The sequence below is a fragment of the Fonsecaea pedrosoi genome (genome assembly GCF_000835455.1).
Source record: "Fonsecaea pedrosoi CBS 271.37 unplaced genomic scaffold supercont1.4, whole genome shotgun sequence".
In the NCBI taxonomy this organism is placed as follows: Eukaryota; Fungi; Ascomycota; class Eurotiomycetes; order Chaetothyriales; family Herpotrichiellaceae; genus Fonsecaea; species Fonsecaea pedrosoi.
In genome coordinates this window covers 894,231-908,002 of record NW_013550612.1, presented here as the reverse complement: position 1 = coordinate 908,002, position 13,772 = coordinate 894,231, and the positions used below count along the sequence as shown (strand labels likewise).

Here is a 13,772-nt window from a genome sequence, read left to right as displayed (position 1 = left end):
GCCCAGGAGATTTGTCTTGTACGCATAGACTCCCTATTTGTCCGCTCTTGACAGTCTAGGCCTCATCCAAAAGGCACGTGACAGGGTCATCATCGCTCAAAAGTGTCATCAGGCGGGTGATCCGAATCAGCCAAGTAGCTTGCGGTGTGGCCATGTGTTGGGATGCCACGATGCAGACAAAGAACCGTCACCTTTTCCGCGATATTCAGTCAGTGGCTTGGCCAACGCGGTCAAATTTCCACCCTCGACAGCCTCGTCGCTCTTCTCCAACTTTTTGATTCTCTCCTTGAGCCTCGTATCATCATATTTGGAGACAAACTCACAGCTGTTCCTATGTTGCATGTCCCAACTGCCGTCTCCACCATGTGGTCTGAAGATGGCAGCCTATACGGAACTTTGCAGCCTCCGATCCGTGCCCAACACGGTGAGTCAGGTGTCCGGATCTTACTGGCCCGTGAATGAGACTGTCTGCTGGTCAGCAAAGCCTTGTTGCGGTTGATGAGAGAGTTTCTGCCTGCTGATGCGTGAATGAGCATCCAACAAGGGTGAGTAGTGATTGTATAACAACAAGACCAAGTCTGCGAAAATTGTGCCCAGGTCGTCTGATCCAAACAGGTTCAGGAGCCAACTCGAAACAGCATCAACTTCGTATTGATACAATGTCTCCCAACGGAACCAATGGGACGGTCGAGCCCAAACATGGCAAGATGATCACCCAGTACGAGTATATGCCAGACTTGCCTGCCAAGCATCTCAATACACCTGTTCAAGTCACTCCATCCCCAGAGGAATTGGCTGCCGGCCAGTTCAATGACGCCAATATTAAGCTGTTCCTCTCCGGGATGCATCGGGACGGTGTGGTTATCCTCAAAGATGTCATCAACCCCGATCACCTCGATGTCATCAATGAATTTATGGTCGAGGACACGAAGAAGGAACTCAGCAAAGAGAACCTCTACAAGAACTTCGGGGCCGAGAACATTCAACAGGGCCCTCCGTTGAGTCCGTCAAAGTACTTCTTCAACGACGTCTATCTGAACAAGCTGCTCTTTCACGCCGTGAATCTTTACCTGGGACCGAACGCGACGTGGAATATGGTCAGTGGCAACAACGCCTTGCCTCATGGCGTCAAGCGGCAACCTGTGCATTCAGACGCCATGTGCAATCACCCGCCAGCACCTTTCTATGTGGTTGCCAATGTCTATACCTGTGACGCCAGTCCGGCCAACGGCTCGACAGAGATTTGGCTTGGGACGCATCATTTCAACACCGAGGCCCAGACACCGCCCGGCTCAAAGGGCGAAACTCACATCACTGACGAATACGTTGCCGAGAGACAGAAAACGTTGCCTGGAATTCAACCCACGGTGAAGAAAGGTTCCATCCTCTTCCGAGACATGAGACTGTGGCATGCCGGAGTCTGCAACAAGTCTGACGACATGCGGTTCATGATCGCCTTGGGCTTTTCGGCGAGCTGGTGGCACGGCACTGCCAAGTTCAGAGTTCCCGCAGGGACCGGTGTGTACGAGCGCATCATCCACGGCACCAAGGGACAAGGAATCACGCCTTTGATGATTGAGCTGCCGCCTGAAGAGTATGAGAGATTGCGTGATGCGCATGACTTTAGTGATGTCGAAAAGATGACGTACGAAGGTGAAATATTTTAGATGTGTGGTAAAACGGGAGATTGGCAGTGAAGGGTGTAAGATGGGCCCTGTATATTCCATCTCTGCAGCCAGAGGCGACTCAACAGCTAGATTCGCCACTGGGAGTCATATACAAGAACAAGAAGTATATTGTGAGCGGTCTGTCGAGATGACCTAGTTGGCTGTAAGAAGATGAAGCCCTAAAGGCCACCTCATACGTGTACCGCACAAGGCTGGCCGCAAGCCTCGTGGCTGTAGCCAATCGGCAGCGTCAACATAATTCGGCATCACGTGTACGGAATCTCAACATCCCTTTCCCGGATGGCATTGAGTATTGTCCATATCTCCGGCTTCGCTATTATTTACTCTCGACGTCAACCCTAGCAAATCATGTTGCGCGCTCGACAGACCCAAAACAGAAAATGATCGCATTGTTCCTTCCGCACATACCGATAGCTACACTTCAATGGCTTCCGGTATCAAGCTCAAGCAGGAAAGGGACAATGGCACGTATGATTGCTGGTGCGTTCCTGATGGATGCTGTACACGCACGGACAGTCAATCGCAAAGCACAAGTTCCTAGCCGCAGTGGTCGGTCAATACAATATGTTCTTGTCCACCCTTTGCTGGGTCCCAAAGAACATCGCAGAGTAAGTCTGTCTCTAACCAACAACATGCGCGCTGTCGTGATATCTATTGTTGCCGTCCTTACCAGTAGCGTCTGGGCCCTTCCCGCTGCGTCACCCGTTCGAGGTCAGAATGTGAACTGCTTTCCTTTCGGGAGTGCCTCATTCAATGGCTCGCTCCAAGCACCCAACGTGACCAGGAAGGAGTGGTGGTGCCCTCAATCCATGACCTATGGTTTCCTCGGCTTCTCCTATCCCATGGAAGGGGAGTGCTACGACGACAGCTTTGACCGCATCAACGCCGACTTGCAGCGCCAGAAACGTGATTTTGGAGCAAGTTTGATCAGGGTTTACCTGCCATATTGCTACACCACGTACATTTGGGAGAATTTGATCAAAGCAGCTGTCGCCAATGACATGGGAGTTGTTGCCCAAGTCGCCTGGCCACTGAACGGCGATCCCGTATGTTTGGAACCCTTGGTCGCTGTCATTTGTCTGCTCAAACTTGGCTACAGCTTGAATACTGGCAAAAGATTGCCAGCTCCATTATCGAGATCCTTTCAAACAGCACCTACAAGGACATCGCGCCTTACGTGTTTCACAGCATTGAATTCGGTACCGAACCGATCGGCGATCAGGACGACGGCGACAATTTCATCAATGACCTCATTGACTTCAAGGCGACAGTGAAACCCTATGGCATTCCAGTCGGCATCAGCGAAGACTGGGACCGTCCTGGCATCTTGTGTAGCAACTACACAGCAGGCAAAGCACCGGGTCTCGGTCCTGTTGGGAAGCAGATTCTTCCGCAGAGCGACTTTGTCCATGCTCATATCATGCCGTACTACCACGGATACAATATCTCTGGATCCTGGGACTATATCAGTGACCAGGTACACTGGTACAAGAACTACACGCCTGTTCCTCTTGTCATCTCCGAGGTAAGATCTCTCTAGCGCTTCAACGCTGATACAGGACTGATTCTCAGTTCCCTCTTAGACACAATGGGCATGGGAGCTCAACGTTCTACACCAGGGCAGCAAAGACATTGGTGCTCCGCAGTACACGACGTTCTGGAAGACGTACGACGCCAACTGCCAGTTCTTTAAGAAGAACAACGTAGGCTGGTTCTTGCACGCGTGGAAGTGGGAGGGGACCTTCAATATGGTTACCCCGAACAATTCGTATGCGATCCCGAATTGGAGACCGCAGACGTGTTAGACTGAAGCTTGGTTTTTGCTGAGCTCTCTAGAAGTAGCCGAGGGACGAGGGAGTCAGGAGGGGAGAGCCCGAAGGTAGTATAGTCCAGTAGTATACAGTTAGTCATCCAAACACTACTCAGAGCACGGATCACAATCAGAAATCCAGATCTGAACATTGGCATATACTAGTGATGTAGCTCGGCCTACCTGTACAAGCAGATAGTTAGATAGATACTTTCAACTAGTTAATTGACTAACCGTATACACGTAGTATCCACCGCGCCATCACTCATCGTACGACTTGCGAGTGCGATTCCACCCAAGCGAATACTACCCTGACTTACCGCCCGCCGCCGTCGCCTCGACTCAAATCGACATGAGACGGCAAAAGACACAGTGCCATCCGCGTCCCATCCTGGCGTCCCGCCACCGTGATCAGCCACGGGACACGGGCCACGGACCACGGAGACCCACGCAGTCTTTGCCCGCGTACTCGTGTGCCCGTACACGATGATGCGAGCACGAACACGGGGTAGGTAAGCTTCACCTTCTGGAATTGGACCGCAGTGTACCAGTCGAGTGAGAGGCTGTCTTGACCGTCAATCTAGAGTGCTTCGGGCCCAGAGGTGCAATAGGAAATAGGATGTGTGATGTGTGATGTGATGTTTCTGTCTGTCTGTTGTCGCTTCTCTCTGACCGTGTCGGGGCTGGGTGGACCCTTGAGGAGTTGCTTCATACGGTAGGTCCATAGAAGGTACATAGTAGGGTACTGTATATACATCCATCCAGTGCAGGTCAGGTATCTACACTGACTCGACGAGGACTTTGTCCCAGAGGTGTCATTTGCGAGCGGTACTCGTTGGAGATCGCATAAGAGCAACGGCTTTCAGCGGAGAGAAATACGTTAACATTGTCGGGTTGTCAATTGTCCAACACCCAGCATAGCATATAGCAGGCAGCCTCAAAGCACATCAACTATCAACCATACTCAAGAGATCAGACGGTCATCGGCAAAGAGATGGGCTCCATCACCCTTGTGCCCGACACCCTCATCGACAGCACCTCCTCCTCCTCCTCCTCCTCAGACGACTCAATCATCCACATCGTCCACTTCCGCTTCTACGCACACATCCCCCCCAGCACCCGCGCCTCCATCTCGCACCAATTCCTCGCCCTCCAAACGCGCTGCCTGTCCCCCGCCACGCGCAAACCCTACATCCGCTCCTTCACGGGCGGGCGCGACGTCAGCGTCGAGGACCTGCACCGCGGGTTCCACGCCGTCTTTGTCCTCGAGTTCGCGTCCCGCGAGGACCGGGACTGGTATGTCCACGAGGATCCGGTGCACCGGGGCTTCGGCGTCGAGGTTTTGACGGGTGTGGTCGAGGAGGTCATGGTGGTGGATTTTCAGCGGGGGAGGTTTTGATTCCAACCCAACACGATCTGATTCTACGACAATTGGGCATCGGCAACCCCGGGGGGGCGGGGGGGGGGGGGTCCGCTCAGGGATCCTCTGGTCGAGAAATCAATAAATATCGCAAGGACTATGCGGCTACGTGGTGTAGAGCGAGATCTGGAGATGGAATCGAATGCAAAGGAAGGGGTTTTGGTTTGTGAGCTGGCAGTGTTTCCAGACTTTGCACCGCGATTCTGGTTGTTTAGGTACGTGGTGCCTACTTGACCTGACGGCGAGCCAGCTTCAAAGCCACGAGGCTATGCAGGCATGCTATGGTGTGGGGACGACAGGCCATAGGATAGGAATAGACATGGGGAGAGCCGAGTCAAATGCAAGAGAGCAGTCATATGCTTATAACTTTAGACCAACCGAAGGGAATGCCCTCGCTGAACGATGCAAATGTTTCGTATTGTGCAAACTATGAGACTCACATTTCCAAGCACGTCTTGGTCGGATACATATAGACAAGGCACATCTCTAATCTCACTCTGCGATTCGGTACCATCTGTTCATCGACACGTTATCACCTTGCACACCCACCCGCCACCTCTGTCACGTCTCAAACCTCGACTTCTCGCGCCTCGGTGATCTTAAAGTCCCTGAACTTCCGCGCCGGAATACCCGCCTCAAACATGTAGTCGAGCTCCTCGTACGTGCGTCCCTTGGTCTCGGGCAGACGGAAGAAACACCAGATGGTGGCGATAGTGCTGAGTCCGCCAAAGAAAAATCCCGTCTTGCCCCGCCAGTTGCCCGAGGACGCGTTGAGCATGTACGGAACCACGACGGTCATGATGATCTGGGCGATGGAGCCAGTGCTCGTCGCCAGAGCGACCGTCTGGGAACGCAGACGCGTGGCGCCAATCTCTGCAAAGATGACAAAGTTGATGGGTCCGACGGTGCCCTGGAACAGGAACGTCAGAATGTCAAGGAGAGCGGCTTGCGCCCACGCCAGGCCAGGACGCGAGGTGTAGTGTGGGACGCAGTCCAGAATGCCAATGATGAAGAGTGACACGGCCATCATGCCCACCCCATACATGTAGATGGTCCTTCTGCCGAAGAAGGACATGAAGACCCAAGAGCAGCAAGTGGCCACGAAACCGATGGCGGTGTTGCCAACTCCCATGTCGAAAGAGGCGCTGACAGGCAGGCCAGCCAGCGTAAAGAAGTAAACGGCATAGCCAATCAGTGAGATGCCAGTGATGACTTGGAAGATCTGGACCATGATGGCGACCTCGGTGCGAGCACGATTCGACGCCCGGAAGCATTCGATGAATGTTGTGTCCTTTTCCACCTCGATCTCGTGCATCGTAGTCGTCTCAATGTTTGCGAGCGTGGCTCTGATATCGATTTTGGGTGACTCTCTCGCAAGGCGTCTCAGCGCCTTCTCGGCCTCTTCCACCCGACCCTTGCGCACAAGCCACCAAGGGCTCTCCGGAGCAAAGATGAGGCCGAAAGCAAGAATGGGAATCCAAATATACTGAATCGCAAAAGGGATGCGGTAGGCCCATTGGTCAGTCCTCTCTGAAAACCCTTTGCCAACCCCCGAAGCGACAAACTGTCCAATGACATAGGCGAGGTTCATCCCAGCGTTCAAGATGCCGCGGAGAGCCAAGGGACACACCTCCGACGCGTATGTCGGGGCCAAGACGACGTAGGTACCATAGAGAATACCCGCGAGGAATTCACCTGCCGCCAGGGTGTGAATATTGTTTGCAAACATCTGGAGGAAGATGAAGGCAGTGCTGAAAAAAAGGGACGCCCAGAAGACTTTCTTTCGGCCCCATCTCTCCATCGGCCACGAGGCGGTAAAAGCTCCAAGAAATTGGCCCACGGGCGTTCCCATGCCGAGCACATTCTGCCATTTCGCGGATACCTCGTAGCCAATGTCACCCCCGTAGTTGGTGCCGTACTTCTTGACGAAGGCTGGCAGGGCATAGAAGCTGTAAATTAGCCCTGAATCATAGCCGACCATGACCTATCTCTCGTTAGGACGACGTCTTTGTGTTCTGGTCTGCCCTTTTAGAGTGTAGGGGGCTTGCTAGGACCGCAGGACTTACCAACGACCAGGCGAATAACGACGCCCAAAACACCGCCATAGGATAAAGTTTGACAGCTTCAATGACTCCAAGCGAGTGCTCAATATGAGTAGCAATCTTTGACTGCTCCAACAGTTCGGCATGGTGTTCCTCTTTGACGTTGGTGACTTCACCTTTCGTGTCATCTTTGCGTGAAGACATGGTGGAGTTGAGGTGAGATTTGTTGCTGTTGGAGGTGTTCCTGATTCTCTCCGGTCATCCACAGATGTCTGAGTTGCCGAACCTATATTAAAGGTAGAAATTGCTGTGGTCTTGTGTCCTCGGATGAAGGAACTATCAGCCCGTCTATCTTTCAGCGTTGGCTTGAAGCATCAAGATAAGGACTCGCCACCGTAGTAACGGTAGCAGTTCACTTATCTGAAGCTGCTCGATAGTATAGAAGTCGAAATGGTGCTACGGCATGTTGGATGCAAACGACCCTGGCCAGAACACCCCGGCTACCGACCCGCCTGATAAAGACACGGATCCACGGCATCCTTCCGGAATGCGACCTCCGTGTCGTCAATGGCTGAATCAATGCCTATCGCTCGACTATTTCCCCGGATTTCATGGCTCGTGACCACGCTGAGGGTCTTTGGGAGGCAGCCATGGTAATCAGGTTAATTGTACTGGTGGATGGATAGTGGAGCTTTTCGGAGGGGGTCGTTTGCCGTTTCAAGAGCTTCTCGACGAAGGGATTTTGTTGGAGAGTCGGAAGCAAGAACTCATTTGTTGGGTAATTTCTCAAGTGCGCCGGTGAGTGACCGAAGATTATCAAAAGCGCCGTGGAGGATCTGCTATTTTATTAGGCGCAGACACTACCAAGTTCTGCCAGTCAATCAGTCAATCAGTGCGAGTTGCTGCCGAGGACGAGGTTCCCAGTGCGGGGAGCGTGTTATTGATAAGCCGGATAAGGATAAAAGGCCAGCGCCTTCCTATTTGTGGTTAGTGTACGAATCACATGTCAAAGCCAATCCGAACCAATGAGTCGCAGTCATTTTCTCAGTCAGTGTCGACTGCGCCAGACATCCGCTCTTTTCTCACCTCCACGTCTGCCTCTAACAATCGTGATAAACACTCTATTCACGCTGCACCGACTCGTCATCACAGTCACTACGTCGATGCTGTCTCAAGCGTGGCGCTCGTCACGACGGTCTAGATGTAGGGGCAGCAGCGAAATCGGGTGAATTTGCGCCGCAATCTCCGCCATGTTCCTGAGGATTATCGCCATCGGGCGTTGTCACCACCAGTTCCGAGTCTTCTGGATCAAGCTGTCATGATGGCGACAAATCAGCATCCCACACAGCAGGAATTTGCACTCGTTGAGACGCGTACGCCACCTAGGACACTTGCGCATCAGTCTGGGGTCCGGGATGCTCGAATCAAAACGGCTTGTGCCGAATGCAAGCGAAGGAAAACCAAGTGCGACGGCACGCACCCCTGCTATTCTTGTCGATGGTACAAGCAACCCGAGAGATGCATCTATACCTTCTCACGTCCTGCGCTTGTCCTCAGTCGAAAGTGAGTTTTCCAACTGATGCATTTGACATGTCCCATGCGGTATGAGTAACCGAGAAAAGAAACTTCGAGTCTGTTCGCCAACGTCTGGAGACCACGACCGAAATTCTCGCAAAGCTGTTCCCGTCACCATCGGTTGATGCCCTCAGTGGACTTTCCCGCGAAGAACTACTGCAACGAATTGGCTTATCATTCGAAACTGCGGCGTCCCCAGTGGCACCCAACCAAGGTAGTCTTGCCATCAGCAACCTAATACCTGTTGAGAGTCGACCTCAAGATCGCGATGATGACCTCATGGACCAGCACGATACTGTTCCCAGTGCTATCCTAGAATCTCAGCAACAGGACGATGTTCCATCTGAAGCTGGTGATGACGTGAATGCCCTTTCGGCAACAACAATTCAGCCTTCGTCTTACGTTGGGCCCTCTTCGACGATGCAAATGTTCCGTACGATACTCAGAATTGCCCCTGAATCGGTGGGCCAGCAACAGTCAACACACAGTCCAGAAACTAGTCAACGAAGTGCGTCTTACCGTTCTCCCGAGACCAGTCACAAGACACCACCATCCCTCCAAATGACTGAGAGAACTGGTACGTTGATCGACGCCTATTTTCACTGGATTGACCCTGCCACCCCTATCCTTGACCAGGCAGAATTCAGGAAGATCGCTTCTGCCGGTACTCGGAACGACGGTCCATGGCTTTGTCTCTTCAATATGGTATTGGCGCTGGGATCCATTGGCTGTACGACGACGGACTCCAGGGAACACCTCAGCTATTACCATGCCGCAAAGTCACACCTGGACATAGAAGGCCTTGGAAACAAGAACATTGAAACGCTGCAAGCTCTAATTCTCATGGCTGGCTGGTATAATCATTATCGCAATCGACCGAATCTTGCGTCTGCACTTCTCGGAGCAGCATTTCGTATGGCATATGCATTGGGACTTCACAAAGAACAGCCTAATAACAACTCATCTGTTGAGCATCAGGCCCTGAGGCGGAAGATCTGGTGGAACCTGGTTGTCCTTGATTCGGCCGAGGCCGTGACATTGGGCCGTACACTGGATACCAAGATCTTTGAGAGCGAGGTGAAATATCCCCAAGAAATCTCACAAGATGTAAGTCCTTGATATAAGGGCGTAGTTCACGACGCCGGATATCAGGGGTGACTTGCTAATTGTTAAACTGTTGACAGATGCCTGATGCTGGTGAAAGTCCATCTTCTTCCTCGGCTTTGGCCATTACCATTGGCTTCTCACGCATCATGACAGAAATACAAAGCCGATTGATGGCATCAAATGCTGTACCGTTTGCTGAACTACTCAGCCTCGATGCACACCTTGTTGATTGGTACGAAGGTCTACCGACATACTTTCACAAACTGGTTGGAATGGGCGCTGTTATGTCGGATTCATTGGGTTTGAAACGCTTTGTGCAGCCTTTTTTGACCATTAGATGGCGCTATCTGAACCTCAGAATGCTGCTGTATCGGCCGAGTCTTATGGAGGCGGTCCTCCACAGAATCCCGTTCGGTGGACTTACATCCGATCAGCGGTTGTGTGTACGAAAATGTCTGACGCTGTCCGGGGAGACTATTGATTCGGTGAAGACTAGGTCGTCGGAGTCGCCGAACCAATACATTGCCTGGCCGTCGACCTGGTACTTGTTGCAAATCTGCATGATCCCACTACTCAGCTTATATGTCTTTCGCGCGGATGTTGGTGACCATAGTTCCCAGGCCGAACCTGCTTACCATCTACCTTTTAGACATTCAGGCAGTGTTAAAGATCAGGTTCGGCAAATTCGAGAGGAATGTCACAGACAAGTTCAGACCACGCTGAGTTTGATGAAAGAAATGGAGCCATGGGCTGTGGCATCGACCAAAATGCACGGCTTGATCACGCACCTATACGAGGCAAGAGACCAACACTTGCGCGTTTGGAACAACAACGATGAAAGTCCTATGATTGTGCTCGGATCCCCTGATAACTCATCAATGCAGGCATCGGATGCGACGAATGCACGACAACTGCAAGCCGATGATGCGAACATGAACATCGGCGCCAATCCGAGGACTGTCAACTTGTTACAGACCGAAGGGGCAGTAGTCCCGCCAACGGGTGTGAACTCAGCGGTCACCATGACCCAGTATAGCATCGGAGTACACAATAACAACCCAACTATGAATCCGACAGAACAGTTTTCCAGAGATTTTTCGATTTATAACAGCTTCGCATGGCCAAACGCGACTTTGGAAAGCCTTTTCGACTTGCCGGATGACTTTCAGTACATGAACCAAGGCATGTTTGGCTTGGGATGATGCACTGGATATACCGCACACAATGCAATCAGCCAAAGATCCACATCCGTATCCTCCAGGATGTTTGGTAACTGGAGATTTACTCCTGATTCACCGCACACTTTTGGTGGCCTATGAAAGAGCCTTCATACTGCAAAAACTGTCAAAAGTCATGTTCTTGGGGAATATCAAACTACTCCAGTAACATATACCTCTCGGAGACGGATTCTTCTCCACTTCTGGGCACGAAAGGCAGTCGTGAAGTTTCAGGCTTCGCAAAGAGGCCAGATGATGGAGGATCTGCTTGAGGTGAGCTCACCTACCAACCGGTCTCCTCCAATGCCAGCGTTTCGAGAAAGACGGCGGCCGTGTGTTTGGGTGGAGAGCGAAAGCACAAGCTCAGGTTCTTAATGCCATAAGATGGTAAGATAATGTCCTACCCACGCTTTGATTTTTCCAACGTTCTATAGTGCAGTACTATGAAAATACTTTATCGGTGTCGTTTTGTACGAAAAACGGATGGTGTGAGTTTCGCTGGTCTATCTCGTTTACGAAAGAGCTTGACGACCCATCACAAGTGGCAATATCATGGCCAATCGCGAGGAATGATCAGCATTCGTCCGAACCGCTATTCATGTCATCAGATGCTGCTTCGGTCAAATCGAAGGGACATAAAGCGACACAACGGCTGGGGTGGAAATCTCAAGCAATCCTGGCTGACCTTTCCATGCAAGAGCTTGTTCTGTCTGATCGTGTATTATATCCTGTACATGTGTCAACTTCCTTGCGTCGCTAGATTTCGCTGGATTTCGAGTCATACAGAACCCAGAGTCAACACGTATTTAACCACAAGACCCTGTGACTATGCAATTTTCATGGCCTGTTAGCGCTGCAGGAGAGTAAATGCTGCATACATCTACCTATATTATAGGGCAGTCTCTCCAAATGTCCAAATGTAAATGGTATGGAGATAATTGTCATGGACCTCCACCGTGGAATTTCTACTTCAACCGGTACCCATACGAGCTGACGATGGTGAAGAGGTACTTGGAGTTGGCGTAATATACCCGCAGGTCTCCGCCCTTGCGCTCGCTGAAAAGCCCAATCACCGGATCCTTTGCCGATGTTCCCGGCCTATCCCCAGAAATGCCCTTTACATATGTACACACGCAGAATTCACAGTACGAGTATGTGACAGGAGTCTACGATATCCAGATAGACAATCGGACAACTTTGGCTCTCCCTCCGCGCTCAGAGTACTGGTAGAAGCTCGACTTTGTGGTGCTTTCACGAACAAGTACGAGGTATAGAAAGGAAAACCAAAAAATACCAGTGCTGTACATATATCCAAGTCCAGCCGCAGCAAGCAAACCACCATGGGAGAAGACGCAACCCAGGCTTCGGATGGTGGCAACACTCTCATGCTCGAAGGACGGCCCGAGTCCGAGTACACGCCCCTTTTACAGGCGCGGAAACTGGCCCGTCTGGTATGTCTGGAAGAGCACGCCGTGTCGCCGTATCCCACGCCAGCGATCTCGTCGACATTTGGGGTCTTCAAGCCCTCGTATGTGGCCGGGCTCAAGGACCGGCTGGGCGACATTGCCCTACGGGTCAAGATCATGGACGCCAACCACATCGGCGCGCAGGTCATTTCGATGAATCAGCCGACGGCCCAGGCGTTTGTGGACCTGGAAGAGCAGCTCGAGTGGTGCCGCAAGTCGAACCAGTTCGTCTACGAGAACTACTGTCAGAAATACCCCGATCGGTTCTTCGCCTTTGCGACGTTGCCGACGCAGAGTGGTGAGGCTGCCGCGATGGAACTGGAGCGCTGTGTCAATGAGTACGGCTTTGTCGGGGCCATGATCAACGGCTTCACAAACACCGCTGACCCTACCAAGGGATTGTACCTCGATGATCCGCAGTTTGACAAATTGTGGGAAGTCTCCGAGCGCCTTCAAAAGCCCATCTTCATCCACCCCCGCGTGCCGCTGGCCAGCAATATCAGAGTGTTGGAGGATATGCCCATCTTCCACGGCGCCCCATACGGCTTTGGGAGAGAGACGGTCGAGCACGTCCTGAGGCTGATGTACAGTGGCGTATTTGACCGGTTTCCTAAGTTGAAGATCTGTCTGGGTCACATGGGCGAGGGGTTGTCCTGGATCTTACCGAGAACGGACTCCACGTTCCGTCTGTATAATGCTGGTGAGTGTGATGTCCTCTAATTCTTCAACCCTGGCGCCGAAAACTGTTTTCACATTCAAGCTATGACTGACTGGTCACCCCAGAGGCGCAAGGTCCCAAAAGGAAGCGCTTCCAGGATTACTTCCAGCAGAACATCCTGCCGAACACCAGCGGGATGCCCAGAACCGCAGCCCTGATGAATCTGATGGCAGAATCGAGAGTGGAGAATATCATGTTTGCCGTGGACTATCCCTATGAATCGATCGCTGAGATGAGAGCCTGGTTTGAGACGGTACCTATATCTGATGAGAACTGGAGGGATATTGGGTACCGCAACGCCATCAGACTGTTTGGCCTACCCCTTGATTATGACTAGGGCCGAGATGTCTATGGTTACTCCTGGTGAGTAGATCCAGGCGCAAATATCGAGACTGGCCTCTCCAGCTCAAAGTTGATGCACTGGCACACTGGTGTGCCCGGCACAATAATTCTCCGAGAGGAGGTACAGCCTCGCGAAGACCACAAAGAGTCAGAAGGCTGGAGACTGTAGTTGGTACACCTTGGGTGGCTTTGCTGAGTGCGTTGTTACCCAGCTGACCCGTCTTGCCCGTGTGCCTGTCTTCCTTCGGGAGACATGAATAAATGTTTGTAAGCGTAAATGACGGAATGATGCAATATCTCCATGTTGGAAGGCAAGTGCTAGGAAACACTGGGAGGCGCAATCACCGCTAATACAAGCACCGTCAACGCGTTGGTACGTGACTCACA

General features: G+C 52.0%; 6 protein-coding genes across 6 annotated transcripts; 5 read left to right on the top strand and 1 right to left on the bottom strand.

Moving 5' to 3' along the window:
• Window positions 1-659: 659 nt before the first annotated feature.
• Window positions 660-1,667, top strand: Z517_06119 (uncharacterized protein; the record flags this gene model as incomplete). The annotated part of the gene is made up of 1 exon (XM_013427861.1): window positions 660-1,667. One exon carries the CDS (start codon window positions 660-662, stop codon window positions 1,665-1,667), a length of 1,008 nt encoding a protein of 335 aa, XP_013283315.1.
• A 653-nt stretch (window positions 1,668-2,320) lies between these two features.
• Z517_06118 (uncharacterized protein) lies at window positions 2,321-3,493 on the top strand (the record flags this gene model as incomplete). Its single annotated transcript, XM_013427860.1, has 3 exons — window positions 2,321-2,734; window positions 2,788-3,213; window positions 3,272-3,493. 3 exons carry the CDS (start codon window positions 2,321-2,323, stop codon window positions 3,491-3,493), a joined length of 1,062 nt encoding a protein of 353 aa, XP_013283314.1.
• Window positions 3,494-4,492: 999 nt separating this feature from the next.
• Window positions 4,493-4,897, top strand: Z517_06117 (uncharacterized protein; the record flags this gene model as incomplete). Its single annotated transcript, XM_013427859.1, has 1 exon — window positions 4,493-4,897. One exon carries the CDS (start codon window positions 4,493-4,495, stop codon window positions 4,895-4,897), a length of 405 nt encoding a protein of 134 aa, XP_013283313.1.
• Window positions 4,898-5,486: 589 nt separating this feature from the next.
• On the bottom strand, window positions 5,487-7,164 carry Z517_06116 (uncharacterized protein; the record flags this gene model as incomplete). Its single annotated transcript, XM_013427858.1, has 2 exons — window positions 5,487-6,902; window positions 6,985-7,164. The coding sequence occupies 2 exons, from the start codon at window positions 7,162-7,164 to the stop codon at window positions 5,487-5,489; spliced, it is 1,596 nt and encodes a 531-aa protein (XP_013283312.1).
• A 1,117-nt stretch (window positions 7,165-8,281) lies between these two features.
• Z517_06115 (uncharacterized protein) lies at window positions 8,282-10,844 on the top strand (the record flags this gene model as incomplete). The annotated part of the gene is made up of 3 exons (XM_013427857.1): window positions 8,282-8,523; window positions 8,583-9,642; window positions 9,720-10,844. 3 exons carry the CDS (start codon window positions 8,282-8,284, stop codon window positions 10,842-10,844), a joined length of 2,427 nt encoding a protein of 808 aa, XP_013283311.1.
• Window positions 10,845-12,199: 1,355 nt separating this feature from the next.
• Window positions 12,200-13,380, top strand: Z517_06114 (uncharacterized protein; the record flags this gene model as incomplete). Its single annotated transcript, XM_013427856.1, has 2 exons — window positions 12,200-13,025; window positions 13,109-13,380. The coding sequence occupies 2 exons, from the start codon at window positions 12,200-12,202 to the stop codon at window positions 13,378-13,380; spliced, it is 1,098 nt and encodes a 365-aa protein (XP_013283310.1).
• Window positions 13,381-13,772: the final 392 nt, after the last annotated feature.